This window comes from Camponotus floridanus, unplaced genomic scaffold (assembly GCF_003227725.1).
Source record: "Camponotus floridanus strain SB8 unplaced genomic scaffold, Cflo_v7.5 scaffold61, whole genome shotgun sequence".
NCBI classification, from domain to species: domain Eukaryota; kingdom Metazoa; phylum Arthropoda; class Insecta; order Hymenoptera; family Formicidae; genus Camponotus; species Camponotus floridanus.
The window spans coordinates 246,040-260,233 of NW_020229781.1; the positions used below are offsets into that span (position 1 = coordinate 246,040).

The 14,194-nt window shown below is 27.9% G+C and overlaps 1 protein-coding gene across 1 annotated transcript in view; it reads right to left on the reverse strand.

The window, feature by feature from the left end:
* The window catches only part of LOC105254452 (synaptotagmin-10), a 29,481-nt gene that overhangs the window by 3,725 nt on the left and 11,562 nt on the right, over window positions 1–14,194 (reverse strand). The window contains exons 2-3 of the mRNA XM_011263130.3: window positions 417–679; window positions 179–325 (exon numbers count right to left, since the gene is read on the reverse strand). Of these exons, the coding sequence (XP_011261432.1) occupies window positions 179–325; window positions 417–679 (410 nt within the window). The remainder of the gene's footprint in view (window positions 1–178; window positions 326–416; window positions 680–14,194) is intronic.

Here is a 14,194-nt window from a genome sequence, read left to right on the forward strand (position 1 = left end):
AAAATATTTATTTCATATATTTATATCACTGATTAATTACCAACAATAAATAAAAGATGAATAGGAAATGGAACTTTGTATTATATGATAAGCTTGTTTCACAAAAAATCAAATGGCAATTCATTGACGTTTGCATTTCGATATCTATCGTAACAAAAATGGAATATTAGCTAAATACCTTAATAAGACCAAGGCTAGAATCGCTGCGATTTTCCAAGCTGCAAATACTGAACTTAATGTTAGGCAAATCAAGGCGATGCGATAGCTGACGTTGAAAACTTTGATGTCTCATTGGTACGATGGGCAGAGTGGTTTGACGCAACACCTGAGACGAAATATTAATATTGAGACAAGCATAAAACTGAGAAATGTTAGAAATGCGGGATGTCATATTGATTCGATTTTGCTGACAATACCTTCTTATTCTCTTTTTGCTCCTGAACATATTCGTGAGTGATCGGTTCCGATTGTAGGTCTGGAAGAGAATGGCTGATTCGGATCGCATTTTGTTGAGTTTGATCGGTCCCAGTATCTTCGATATTCTCATGTCGAGTCATGTTTATCAACCATCGCCAAGTGGAAGAGCATTGGAAACTCACCGCAGCTAAGAGAAGTAGACCAACTAGGGCCACTCCTGCCGCTATCAATAGCTGATAGGGAAAATTTTCGCTCCATTCCTCTGTAAAATGGAGCATTTTTTACTAATACTTTATTAAAATTAAATAAATATTAATTAAAATCATAAAGCAATTAATTATGAAATTATAAATAAACATTTAATTTTATATATATATATATATATATATATATATATATATAATTGTATTTCTATGATATTATATATATGTTATGTAATATAATCAGTGATATAGTTACACGATATAAAATCAGTATTTGATATATTTTTACCTGCTTCTTGTGAAAAACCATTTAAACGTTTTCATGGAGTGCTACGTTTGCGTAGGCAAACCGTAACGCAGTGAAAGGGTTGAATAAAATATTCACTGCATCGTAGTGTCATGAAATGTTAAGGAGAGAGTACGTGATTTGAGATAAAAAAAGTCATAGTTTGTAATTGTTATTAATTATATGAGGATATCATATTTAAAATCGTTATTTTTTAATAGATGGAATATCTCTGTTGCTAAAGAGAATATAAAAATCCTGTATAACTTTTATTAAACTTGTGCAATAGAAAAAAATGCAAATAAAACGTAAAATATGCTTTAAGTAAATTGCGTATATTTGATGGAAAATATACTATTGTGCGCATTCTACGACAAAAAAGAGGTATTCTTAGTTTGGCTGGCGCAAATGAAGAGAAGCACACCACTACTCTTCGTGGTTGAACGAGCTTTCCGTTCTCGTTTATGTAGGGAACAATGAATGTCCTACTAATGACAAGAATATCTTTGCTTTTACTTTAACGTGAAATGAATCATGAGTTACATGTATATACACACTATGATGTATTTCCTCTTTTGGAATATTATGTCTTATCTTAATATCACAGGTTGTGCACTAATAGTCATCATAATTATCTTATATTTTATGTCTTGCCTTTTTCTAAAAGCAGATAAAATTTTGTATGCAAATGCTTAATTTTTAAAAAGAGATGACTTTTTCAAGTTTTTTGTTTTGAAAATATTGAGCATATTCTCCTGTCATGTTCTTATTTAGTGGTATTTCCATTTTCTATTTTGTGACATATTTACCATAGAAGATTATTTTGCACAAGCGAGTCACCACGCGTCAAAGGTTGTTGAAAATATTACTACATATGTCATATGGAAAGTGACAGGAAATCGATATGCAATTGATCACACAGGACTTTTGACTGACTAAATTGCGCATGTAGAAGTTCATATCACGTTTTTTCTCCTTTATTCTTTTTACGTATCACGATGGTTTAAAAAATAGAAAATGGTACACAGAGTGTGTTTTTTATCTTTGAAAACAAAACCAGTAAACAAAACAACATACATAGATTTTTGCTTCATGACACTTGCAATGCATACGGAGCAAAATATAAGAACGACGAATATATAAAAATGCTCATCGGTTTATTGTTATATTGTTATATCGGTTTATTGTTAAAATTTTTACTCATTATTATAAGATAAGAAATATCTTGTATCGAGTTAATTTTTACGTACGTTGCATCGAGTCAGTTTATTAATAATATCCCGAATACAATCGCATTGCAATTTAATACAACAATTTTTTTTTATAAATAAGAATGTTTATTAGAAGAGAGAAAAAATATATAAAATATACTCTCATGAAACTTATGAAATAACATCTCGCAATAAAAATCTAACAATGTTACAAGAAATTTATCTCTATTTAAATTTTATAATTTAATTTTTTAGTATTTATTTTTATATATAATTCATAATTTAATTTTCAATTTATTTATTGTATATTTCAATATTTTATTACATATATTTAAACTGTATCTGAAAAATATATATCTCTTCATCATTTTATTTTTTATTTTCTTTTTAAAAGCCGTTTTATACAGTCAACAGGAAGATTAACAACAGCTTTTAATGGTGTTGAAAACGAATGTCATCGTAAGTTACTAGTTGTCCAGTGTGTTTTCACATTGTGTGTGTTTACATTGCAATAGCCCATATTCACGTGATGAATCCGAAGTTTGCAGTGCGCGTACGATTTACGAGATACTTCTTCGTCTGTGCCGTGCCGGACGCAACGATGTATACGGTAAAGTGATTGATGAGCTTTAGTGAATTACGGGGTTACTGCCATCACATATAACTTCTAATCCTTGTATCTCGCGATGGTCAAGTAATAACTAAGTTATGTTTTCTTGATGTCTCAAGAGATTTTTCTTGCTATAATACCTGTTATTATACTTTTCCCGTATAATAAATAAATTACATTAATATTATATATTTTATACTTTTTATATATTTTATATTTTTTTAAATCTTTAATTTTACATATATTTTATATATTATATATTATATATTTTAATCTTTAATTTTATATAAAAAAGAAAACTTTTATTCAAAATTCACATTTTTAAAACATTATAAACGTTAATCATTTTTTATATAGACATTTTTAAATTAAAAAGATCATATTTTTAATAAATCAAAATAATTATTAATACAGAATTAATATAAAATTATAATAAATTATACTATTATTATTATTATAATTAATTAATTTTAATTAATTGTATTCAAATTGAATTTGAGGAATTTGCCGCCAATTGTTCCAAAACATTAAATTCACCGTTCTTAATAAAAAATGAATGTTCTAATATAAATGTATATATTGTTCTTAATTAAAAATTATTAAGACAAATTTGTATAATTTTATTATAAATTATTTATTATTAATATAATCTCTAAACTTTGAATTCTAAGATACATAGGCACTTGAATTAGCAATAATCAAAAATAGATTATTATACTTTTTTATTCTATTAATTTCTCTTTTATTAATCGAATTGTCATAGATTAATGGACGCATTTAATTATCTCATCAAATATATAAATATTTTTTTATATTTAGCGCCTGTTCATTTTTTGTACGGAATGCTCACTGACCCTGACCCTTTTTCTATATTGCAAAGATAATATGGAAGCTCGAATAATGGTTTGCGTGCTATGTTAGGATGCTCCTTACAAGGCTAACATGGAATTTACATCCTTTGCCTACGTGACTTTACTGTGATCCGCAGATAATGTGAACGACGTTAGATGATTCTAAGGATTCTTGTTATTTACGTGAATTCAATTACTGAACAATTATAGCTTTGTTGATAATGACAATTTATAAAATTGCGTTTAATATGTAGATAAGAGTGAACGAATTTATATAATTTATGTAGAAAACATTGCTGCTCAAAGATATTTTACTGAATGTCAATGTCCTTGACCTTTTTCTTTTACCTCTCGCCTTTCAGAGACTCTTCAGATCCTTTGTGTCTTTTTCTTCTCCTCACGTTTTCTTGTCAAAATACGCTGCTGGAATGTATTATTTCTAAAGTGTTTTGCGCTGAGTGAATATATTTGTTTTTGTATTACTGTTTGTATTACTATTTAATATTACCATTTTGTATTATTGTTGCTACTTTATATTCATATATATATTCGAGTTATATTTAATTATATTTTTGCTGTATATAATACAATATTTTATAATATTTGAAAAACACACACACACACACATATATATATACATAAAGAATAAATATTATAACTAGAGAAAAATATTTATTTATGTGTATGTGTGTGTGTGATAAAATAAAAATTAAATTTTGTTCTAAAATATCATATAAATTATATAAATCGCCTAATAAAATAAACTTTTAAAATAATTTTATGTTAACTTAAATTTTCATTTAAAAACAATAAATATTTTTATATATCTGTTGCTTATAATTTCAATTCTCGTCTAAAATAAGTAGATAGCTTTTCTCAAAGGAATTGTCCTAGAATTGGAAATGTACACATGTCTCAGAATCGTATTAGAGAGATTGACAATCCTCATATTTCCTCTGTTTATCTTTTTTATACAATTATTTATATAATCCTCAAGCGTTCATGCCATGCCATATTCATTAATCTCATTACTAATAATAAACGCATCTGTAATGTTTGACCTGATTTTGCATATACATATATATATATGTATGTATGTGTGTATGTGTATGTGTACAACTTGAAATTAATAATCGAATATTAATTAGCATCGGTTAAATCTGGTTTTATTATCGGTATATAAAATATTTTACATTCTTTTTGCATTTTTTAATCTCAGTAGTCATTAACAACTGAGAGTTAAAATTCTCACATTATCTTAAAATGCACACAATAACAATATTATTATAAAATTCAAGGCACTCTATATGTATCACGCATATATGGATGCAATGTATTTCCTATTGGATTGAAGTTGCAACTAGCAATCTAGAAATGTCATTTGTAAAAACGTGTTTTGCTCTTACATAATTTTATATCCCAAAATATCATAAAATATTTATATGATATAATAGTTATATATGTCTCGTATTGAACATGGATAGCAAACGAAATACATCAATAATTGAATCAACTGCTGCGGACACTTTGGACGATCTATTTGGTTTTGAAGCAGCTCGAAAACGACAAGAGGATCGTAACTTGAAAACTGAAAATATGAAACCGCATTTTAAGCCCTGGCGTGTTTTTATTAATCATATTGATAGCTATCATGGAAAGATATTAACTGATGTATGTATTTTTAATAATAAAATATTTAAATATAAAATATTTAAATATAAAAATTTCATATATATACATTTATTTTTTGTTTAAAATTACTTAAATTTGCATTAAATGAGCGCTTAGAAGAAGTTATAAAAATAATATTTTTTTTTCTTCGTATGCACAGTTTTTTTAAATTAATATTATTTCAAGACATCACATATGTAAGTCTGCAATATGTTAATTGCATTTCTATATCAAAATCATTTAATGTTTGTTTACTTAATCTCTTTAAAGATTTGTAAATATTACGTTTAATCATTATTCTTAATATTAGAAATTACTATTTAAGAAATATATATTTTTCATATTTAAAGCATTAAATATTATAACAGTATGTATACATATGTTATCTTAAAAAGAAATACAATTAATAAAAATGACGCTAAATATATTATTTAAAAAATTAAAAGAAAATATATAACGAATAAAGCATTATTGTAATTTAAAAAGGGATTTGATGATACAATAATGTTTTTATTATTTTGTTTTGAATCAAGTGTACTTATTAAAATATGCGAATATTGTGATAAAATTATCTTCAAAGATACGGAAAATATTATTTTTTGATGCTGAAAATATAATATAATTATTATATATAATCATTATATAATTTAATCAAAAGAATACGAATATAGGTAGCTTTTGTTAAAATATTACATTTATATTACATGTATGGTATTATCCGCATTGATGTGCAATATTCAAAAAGAAAAAACAATTAGAGAATTGTTCCGTATTTCTGTTTTAATTACACCGATTAACATAATAACGATCATCGTTGTATAAAGCTGCTTTATGCTTTTTGCAAAATATAGAAATTATATGAGAAATGATCAGATGATCATTATATTACTCTTGCAATTTAACCGAAGAAATTTTTATAATATTTTCCTGGAAGCTTGTAATTTTTAATCATAATAGTATAGTTTATCTTGAAACAAATATTTATGTTTGTTCTTCAGTAATTAAGATAACTAAAAGTATGTCGATAAATTGCATTGTCAGACGATAGAGAAATGTAAATATTATATATATATATATATATATATATATATATATATATAATATTTACATTTCTCTACCGTCTGACGATATATATATATATATATATATATATATATATATATATATATATTTCTATATATAATTTTATATATTCTATTATATATATATATATATATATATATATATATATAATATTTACATTTCTCTATGGTCTGACGATATATATATATATATATATATATATATATGTATATATAATATATATTTATTTATTTTAAATAATATCATAAATGTGCCAACAATTTTTAAATATAATTTTCAGACATTAATTATATTATATAAATATTTTATTTATAAAAATTTATAAATAACGTCTATTTTTTAATAATTTTTTTAAAATTTAACTATATGATTTAAAAGATGAAACTTTCAGGTATTATCGGATACTATATATATGGATCCGCTGAGTACAGACGTTTTGCCGAACGAGGAAGATGAAGAATTCCAAGATGAATATGTCAAAGAAGAAGAAAGAGAAAAAAGAAACTGGCCTAATAAGAGTGTAAAAGTTTCAAGAAAATATGAAGTGATCGGTACAGTTTTGGACAGCAAAGTAACATCTTCAAGTTCTTTTAAAATTCAACTTTGAAATTTAAAAGTCTTAAATAGTCTCTCCATATTTTCAAGATAAATTTGCCTTTATTAAATATATTGTGTGCAATTGCACGAATATTTGTACTCTATTTATAGTTTATAATTTTACTACAAAATCTAAATACTTATATAAGAATTTGATTAATATATATAATAGTATTTTTGCTTGTTTTGCATTTATTACATTTCTTTGCAAATCTTGTGTGTATGTGTATGTGTGTGTGCATCGCGTGATACGAATATCAGAATAAAAAGAGAGAGAAAATACAAAAAATAAAGAAATCTTACGAAGAAAAAGCATATCAGATCTTTTTGCACGTATATTATTTGATTTTTGTCTCTATTCGACAGTATACATGTCCAGAAAATGTAACCATGATTACCTCGTTCGACAAGGGTCTTTTTTTGTCCGAATTGATGACCTGTGGTATCATTATCTACGACATTACACAGGAGCCAGGCCAAATCAAAGAGATATGTTGGGTCTTGAAAGGTTCATTAATACAAATACAACTTATTAATACTAAGATCGTAAGAGAAAAAATTCTTTAAATAACTCGTCTTTTATATAATAAAATAGTTCACGAATTTTATATCAATATAAAGTGTGCACGAAATAAAATTTACAACCTTTAATTTGGAGTTCCGTTTCATGCGAATAGCGTCACAAGACAGATACAGAGTTTCAAAGTTGAACTTTTTAATCAGGCAAAGACGGTGTAATTTCATTATCTTCTTTAATTTATTATATTAACAAAAAGAAGAAAAGTTAGAGTATACTGATTATATTACAGATCATATATACATACATATTTTATTAAATATATTTGTATAAACATTTTTCAACTAAAAAGATATGTATCATAATAGAAAGATAATTTCGAGGATTAGAAAAAGATTAGAAAAATAACTATACATTCAAATTTAGTCTCACCATTATTAATAAAAATTACAAATGCTTTTAAATTTTCATTTTCTCGTAGGATATTTATATTTTAGCTAATTATTATATTGTTTAATTAAAAAAAGTTACCCGTGATACAGTTATGACCGTTATTAAAAAGTAAAAAGTTCGGAAACTTTAAAACTTACGGTCACGTAGAGCTCTTATTGATAAAACAATTAACCATTTCCGATTTCCAGAGATCGTCCACGTGCTGGAAAATATGGAGAAAAAATCGCCAAAAACTCTCAAACGAGATGGGCCAATACGACACATTATTTTGATCTCCACTATAATGACATGGGCTCTCACGAAACCATTAGATCCGACAGATCCAGATTTACCATTCACGGAAGCTGATTACCGAAAGCGGAAGCCCCATCCGAATTACAAGGAGCACATTCGATGCGAGAGGGAGATCGTTATTGTAAAGAAGATTACTAATTTAAAAGACCAATTAAAAACCTTGGTCATTTGTTGCGGTATTACATACGGAGAAGAAGAAGGTCCACTTCATTATCTTTTTAAAATGTCTTGGCAAAACGCACCTTTTTTACCAGTATTTAGCAAAGGATGGAATAGGATTCCTCTCTTACATGTTCGCGACTTGACTGCGTAAGTAAAAAAAAAAGGAGAATATAGACATTTATCTTATTAGAAAAGTTATGATATATTGGCATTTGTACTTAGTATTCACAGTTATAAATCTTGGTATTGTTAGGATTGAAATTACATAGAAATAAAAATACAGTGAAAGTAATAGTAAAATTGTTTCTCAGCATTATCTCCATAGTTTGCATCATGTTTTAAAATTCTACCCTTACTATATGACCAGTAAAAGTTTAATATTATATCAAAGTATGCATGCCGATATTAATGCAGGTCACTTGGAGCGGGCTGGAATTCTAATTGTTCAGTTGACCGGAGATCCGTTTACCGTTACAAGTAATTTAATTTTCAGAATTGTGGTTTCGGTACTACAAAATTGGCCTCCAATGCGGTATATTGTAGCCGTAGAACAAGAAATAATCTCACAAAATAAGATCGTTAAGGTACTACAAATCCGTTTACATAAAGCTTGTTTATATATATTTTTGCATACAAAGTTTACAATTATTGACTAAACACACACTAAATTATTATTAAATTTGAACTTATATAATTATATTTTATTCATCATCATATTTTAATCATATTCTCTTTCTCTCTCTTTCTCTTTCTCTTTTTTTCTTTAATATAAATTTGTAAAAATAGAATTAAATAGAGGTTAATAGAAAACTTGGAACAGAGAATATGCACTTGCAATGAAAAAATAATTGTAAACTTATTATTCTACTACAGATTTTATTATTTTATTATTTTCTTTTTGCATAAATATATCTTGACCTTAATTCTTTCGTAATAAATGTGTTGACTTCAATAATTTGCTTTATATTCCGTTTTACAGGCATAAACCAGTTTTTGAAATATTCTTCGTCCTACTTGTATAAACTGGTTTATGCAAGTAATGTAAAGAATCAAGTATTTTGTGTTGGTCTTTACGAGCACATCTCAAAAGAGCAAGAATATTAATTCTTCCTTAAAACATATAAATCCATGTTCTATATTGCAAAGATTAGCATTGCGAATCTGTTTTATAGTAATTTAAAAAATTTTGTAATATTGTATACATATATATTTTTTTTTAAATAATATCTTTTTTACTGGATTATCATTTTTTTATGTAAGCGAAAAAAATATTCTTTTATAATATTAATTTTATACATATTTATAAATAAAATATACTTTTAAAAAATATATTGCATATTAAATTAGAAGAATTAAAATTATTAGGTGTATAACTAAGTTCCTGCCGTTTTTTTACTTGAAAAATGCATTTATTTCAATAAGAAAATGAATTAATATATTAATCAAAATGTAATCCATTGTTTTCTATAACTTTTTCCCATCTTTTTTACAAAAATTGGATTTCGCGACTATAGAACGACTTGTTTTTTGAATTGATCGACCCATTTTTGAACTTCTTAGTAATTGGAGAAGTGTGTATCGGGCGAGCGCGTTTTGCATTGATCGGAAAAGCTGGTAATTCGATGGGGCCAAGTCTGGAGAATAGACTGGTGCAAGAGAACTTCGCATTCGAGTTTCAATAGTATTTCTTTTACGATTTTTGTAACATGAGGTCACGCATTGTCATGCAAAAGAATTACTTTACGTCGATTACTGCCCTTTTTTGCATCAATTCATCGTTCAATCGGTATAATTATTGTTGGTAGAGGTCAGTCATGATTGTTTCAGAAATCAATCGATAAACTTCTACAGTTTTATTTAAATCAAAGTAGTGAAGAAGTACACATCGAAAAAATAACCTATCACGTTTTATTTTAAATCGATTCAAAAAATATCTCTTTCACAAAAAATGAATCTTTGCGCACTCAATTTTATTGACAAATGCCTAACTTTACTACATTTGCAGCTAGAGCTATCTAATTATGAGCGGCGGAAACTTAGTTATACTCCTAATAGATATACTATGGGACATAAAATATTTTTTATCCCTGAATTAATATCTTTAAACAGAAAATCAGTCAAGGCCTAACTACCGGTAAGATAAAAAACATATCAAAGGAAGAGGCTCTTCTGCTGCCAGAGGTTTCACATCAGGTATACGATCAAATGACCGTGGACTTAAACATCGATCCCGTATATATCATTGACCGGATACATTGGCATCTTGACATGCCATTTCAAAATGTCGTAGACATAATTATAAAGGAATATAAAGCAGCGCGAAACCTACGTCCAGTGAAAATAATCGTTCTTGGTCCGCCGGCATCTGGAAAGACTCGAGTCGCTCGATATCTCGCGAATCATTATGAAATACATTATATTCATGTGAAAACATTGATTTCTGATACAATTCAGAAATTGGTAAATATATAGACAGAATATTCATATATAAACAGAACATGTTATAATATACTTTAATTTGTATAAAAATTATAAGATCAACGATATCGAAGCTGCAAAATTAAGCAAAGGACGACAAAATGATGATCTGAGAGATATGGCAGCAGATGGCGACGAAGGTGATAGAAAGGATCAAGAAGAAGAGGTAGAAGAACAAGATGAAAAAGAGGTCATTGTAAAGTTGCAAGAGCAGCTTGACGAGATCCGAACCAACATGGCAGCAAATAATGGTCGTCTCGACGATGCCGTCTTGAATAAGTTATTAAATATTTATACGTCAAGTTCCCTATACGCGCAAGAGCTTCTCTATGTCTTTCCTCAACGATGTATGCTCAAGCAGAATGTCACGAACGTGTACATTTGGAGAGCACTGTTCGCATTGTTACCCGCTTCATTTCCTGCATTGCGGTCGGTGTTGTAATCACATCGACACCGAAACATTATCTGATTTACCAGGTGCTCTTCTGATAACGGTGCAATAGCGTAGTTAATGCTAAAAGCTCAAATAGGACTTGCTTCCCTCGGCACGCTAATTGCATCAAAATCGAACATATTTACGTGCTCTGTTACACGGATTCGTGTTCAATTTGGATCAAAGTGTGTGGTAAAGTGATGTGTAAATTTGTGTTGAATGGACGTGTATGTCTTCATACATGTTCTCAGCATTCTTTCTCGTCTAAATAGCGGAACACATGCGAGACATTTCCCACATGTCTTATTAAGATATATAACATTCTTTTGTTGTGTATGTGCGAAAGAGTTTCATAATATATATATATGCTACATAGATTACATAATATACGCATCAAAAAACTTCGACGTAAAAAGCGCAACGTTAAACAAATTTTATTAAATGCTGCAAGCTACTTTATCACAAATTCTTTTAGTCAAATGTAATATTTTAAGAAAATAATAGAGTGAGAGCTTTATACTCGGAAGTACTAGTTGAATCGTTTTCTTAAAAAATGCTAATTCAATATTTTATTAAAATATAAAAATTTGCAATATTGGTCTTAAAATTTTTAATTGTTTCTTATCAGGAAATATTGCACTCTTTAAATAATATTAGAAATGATATCAATTAATATTGAAGATTGTTCCTGAATCGATTGAAGTCGAAAGACTGTTTAAACCAAGGATATGTGATGGATGGATACCCGAAAACTATCGAACAGGCGAGAAAGTTATTTATGTCCGACAAAGAGAATTTAGAGAAAGAAGTAGAGCAATTCGAGGACGAGAATATTGAAATCGAGAATACGATCTTGCCGGAATTGGTCATAGTTTTAGAAGCGAGTGATGAGTTTCTAAAGGAACGAGTTATCAATCTACCAGAGAAAGAAATACAGAACACGCATTATACGGAGGAACATATGCTGCGACGTTTGAAGGAATATAGGTATTAACGTCACATATTCGCGACAAAAAAAATCAGATATATTCACATCCTTTTTCTTATGGCTCATAAAAAGTATTGTAATTTATTCATACCGTAATATTTTTAACAAACGAATCGATATTGAAGCTACCACGTACAAATGGGATTGTAAAACGCGCGTTGAAGATTGATCACATCCGCAATAAAAAAGAAAATGTAACATTTTTAAAATATGTCAGTAACAGAGAGAAAAAGAGAGTTAAAAGTTAAGTGACAGTAATAAGTCCGTTATCATTTAAACAAACTTATTCGAGGGATTGTAAGTCGATTAAGGGATTTAAAAGGATTTTCGACTGAAAGAAAGCTTTTTATGTCGAGTCATAATAATACCTATTGACAAGAAGCTTAGACCCCTTATTCTTGCTATAATTGCGAGGATTATCAATATGTTTAGATAAAATAAATTATCATTGAGAGACATTTTTGCCTTCTACATTTGTCAAATAAACAAAACTGTGCAAACGTAGTTTGCTACAAGCTATGCTTTTCTAAAATAGAGACTTAAATTTATACGGAAACTATGCAATGCATTAAATCACTTATGCAATTCTAGAGAGAGAAATATGGATGACAATACGCCGTTACAATTATTTGACGAAATGGAAATCCACCCACTCATCATTTCTGTAGAAGCTGACACTTGTCCCGATATGTTTCCCACGATTTATCAATGCTTGGAAAAGCTCGGGAAACCAAGGAATTATGGTATGCGCGATGATTCATACCCTTCTGCAATTTTATATATATATATATATATATATATATATATATATATATGATCTTGACTTTTTCCATGACTTTTTCACGATATGCATGTCAATGTCTTTGGTTCGTTTCAATATTGTTCCGCACATAGTGTTACTACGTTCATTTTATTTCTATAATAGAGGCACTTATAAATCGGCGAAAAAAGACAAATGTCATAAAGTGAATTTTTTTTATTGTTTATAATGAAAGTTTCTGCAGAAAATTATTTCCTAATAAAGATATAAAGTTCTTTTCAAGTATTCAAGTAATAATTTCTTTGGAATACAGTAGCCTCCAATTTTTAATATGATATTTCTCGTAAACTAAAAGGTCAATCTTTTTGCCGTTAGTAAACTGCAATCTTGGTTTGTTGTGTATTTTTTTGTTCATATTATAATTATACCCTGCCATCTACAAAGAGAAAGGATGTTCAGTTAAGTTTAATTAGCGTTATAACCGACATCGAAGAATTGATTCTTATATACGGTTTCTATGAAGTATAATAAAATAATAAAATGATATTAAGCAATATAATAAAATAATATTAAGCAATTTGTACAGATTTATATATTATAATGAAGTTAGTGAGAAGAATTTTTTTAAATAAAGAACTTTTAGGATTTAAAAAATTTTAGAATTATATTATATATTTGTAGATAGCTTAATATCGCTAGTCGAATTTTTCAAAAGGTTAAATGAGATTGTGTAGTCGACCAAACTAGCCAGAATTATAATTTATTCAATACGACGTTTCGACCATATGGTTGTGGTCCTTATCAAGTATATAAAATTAGCCGACGTAATGATAATCAGAGTATCAGCATAGATAGTAATCTTGTGCAAAGCACAAGGCACGGAATTTATTCCGTTTTACTTATGATCGTGTTCAGTCTTTGACGAGGTCCCACACGGACTCATTGTTCTCAAAAAATCGAATTTAAAATAAAGTTTGTTAATGTGCCTTGTGCTTTGCACAAGATTACTATCTATGCTGATACTCTGATTATCATTACGTCGGCTAATTTTGTATACTTGATAAGGACCACAACCATATGGTCGAAACGTCGTATTGAATAAATTATAATTCTGGCTAGTTTGGTCGACTACACAATCTCATTTAACCTTTTTTATATTATATATGTGTGTGTGTGTGTA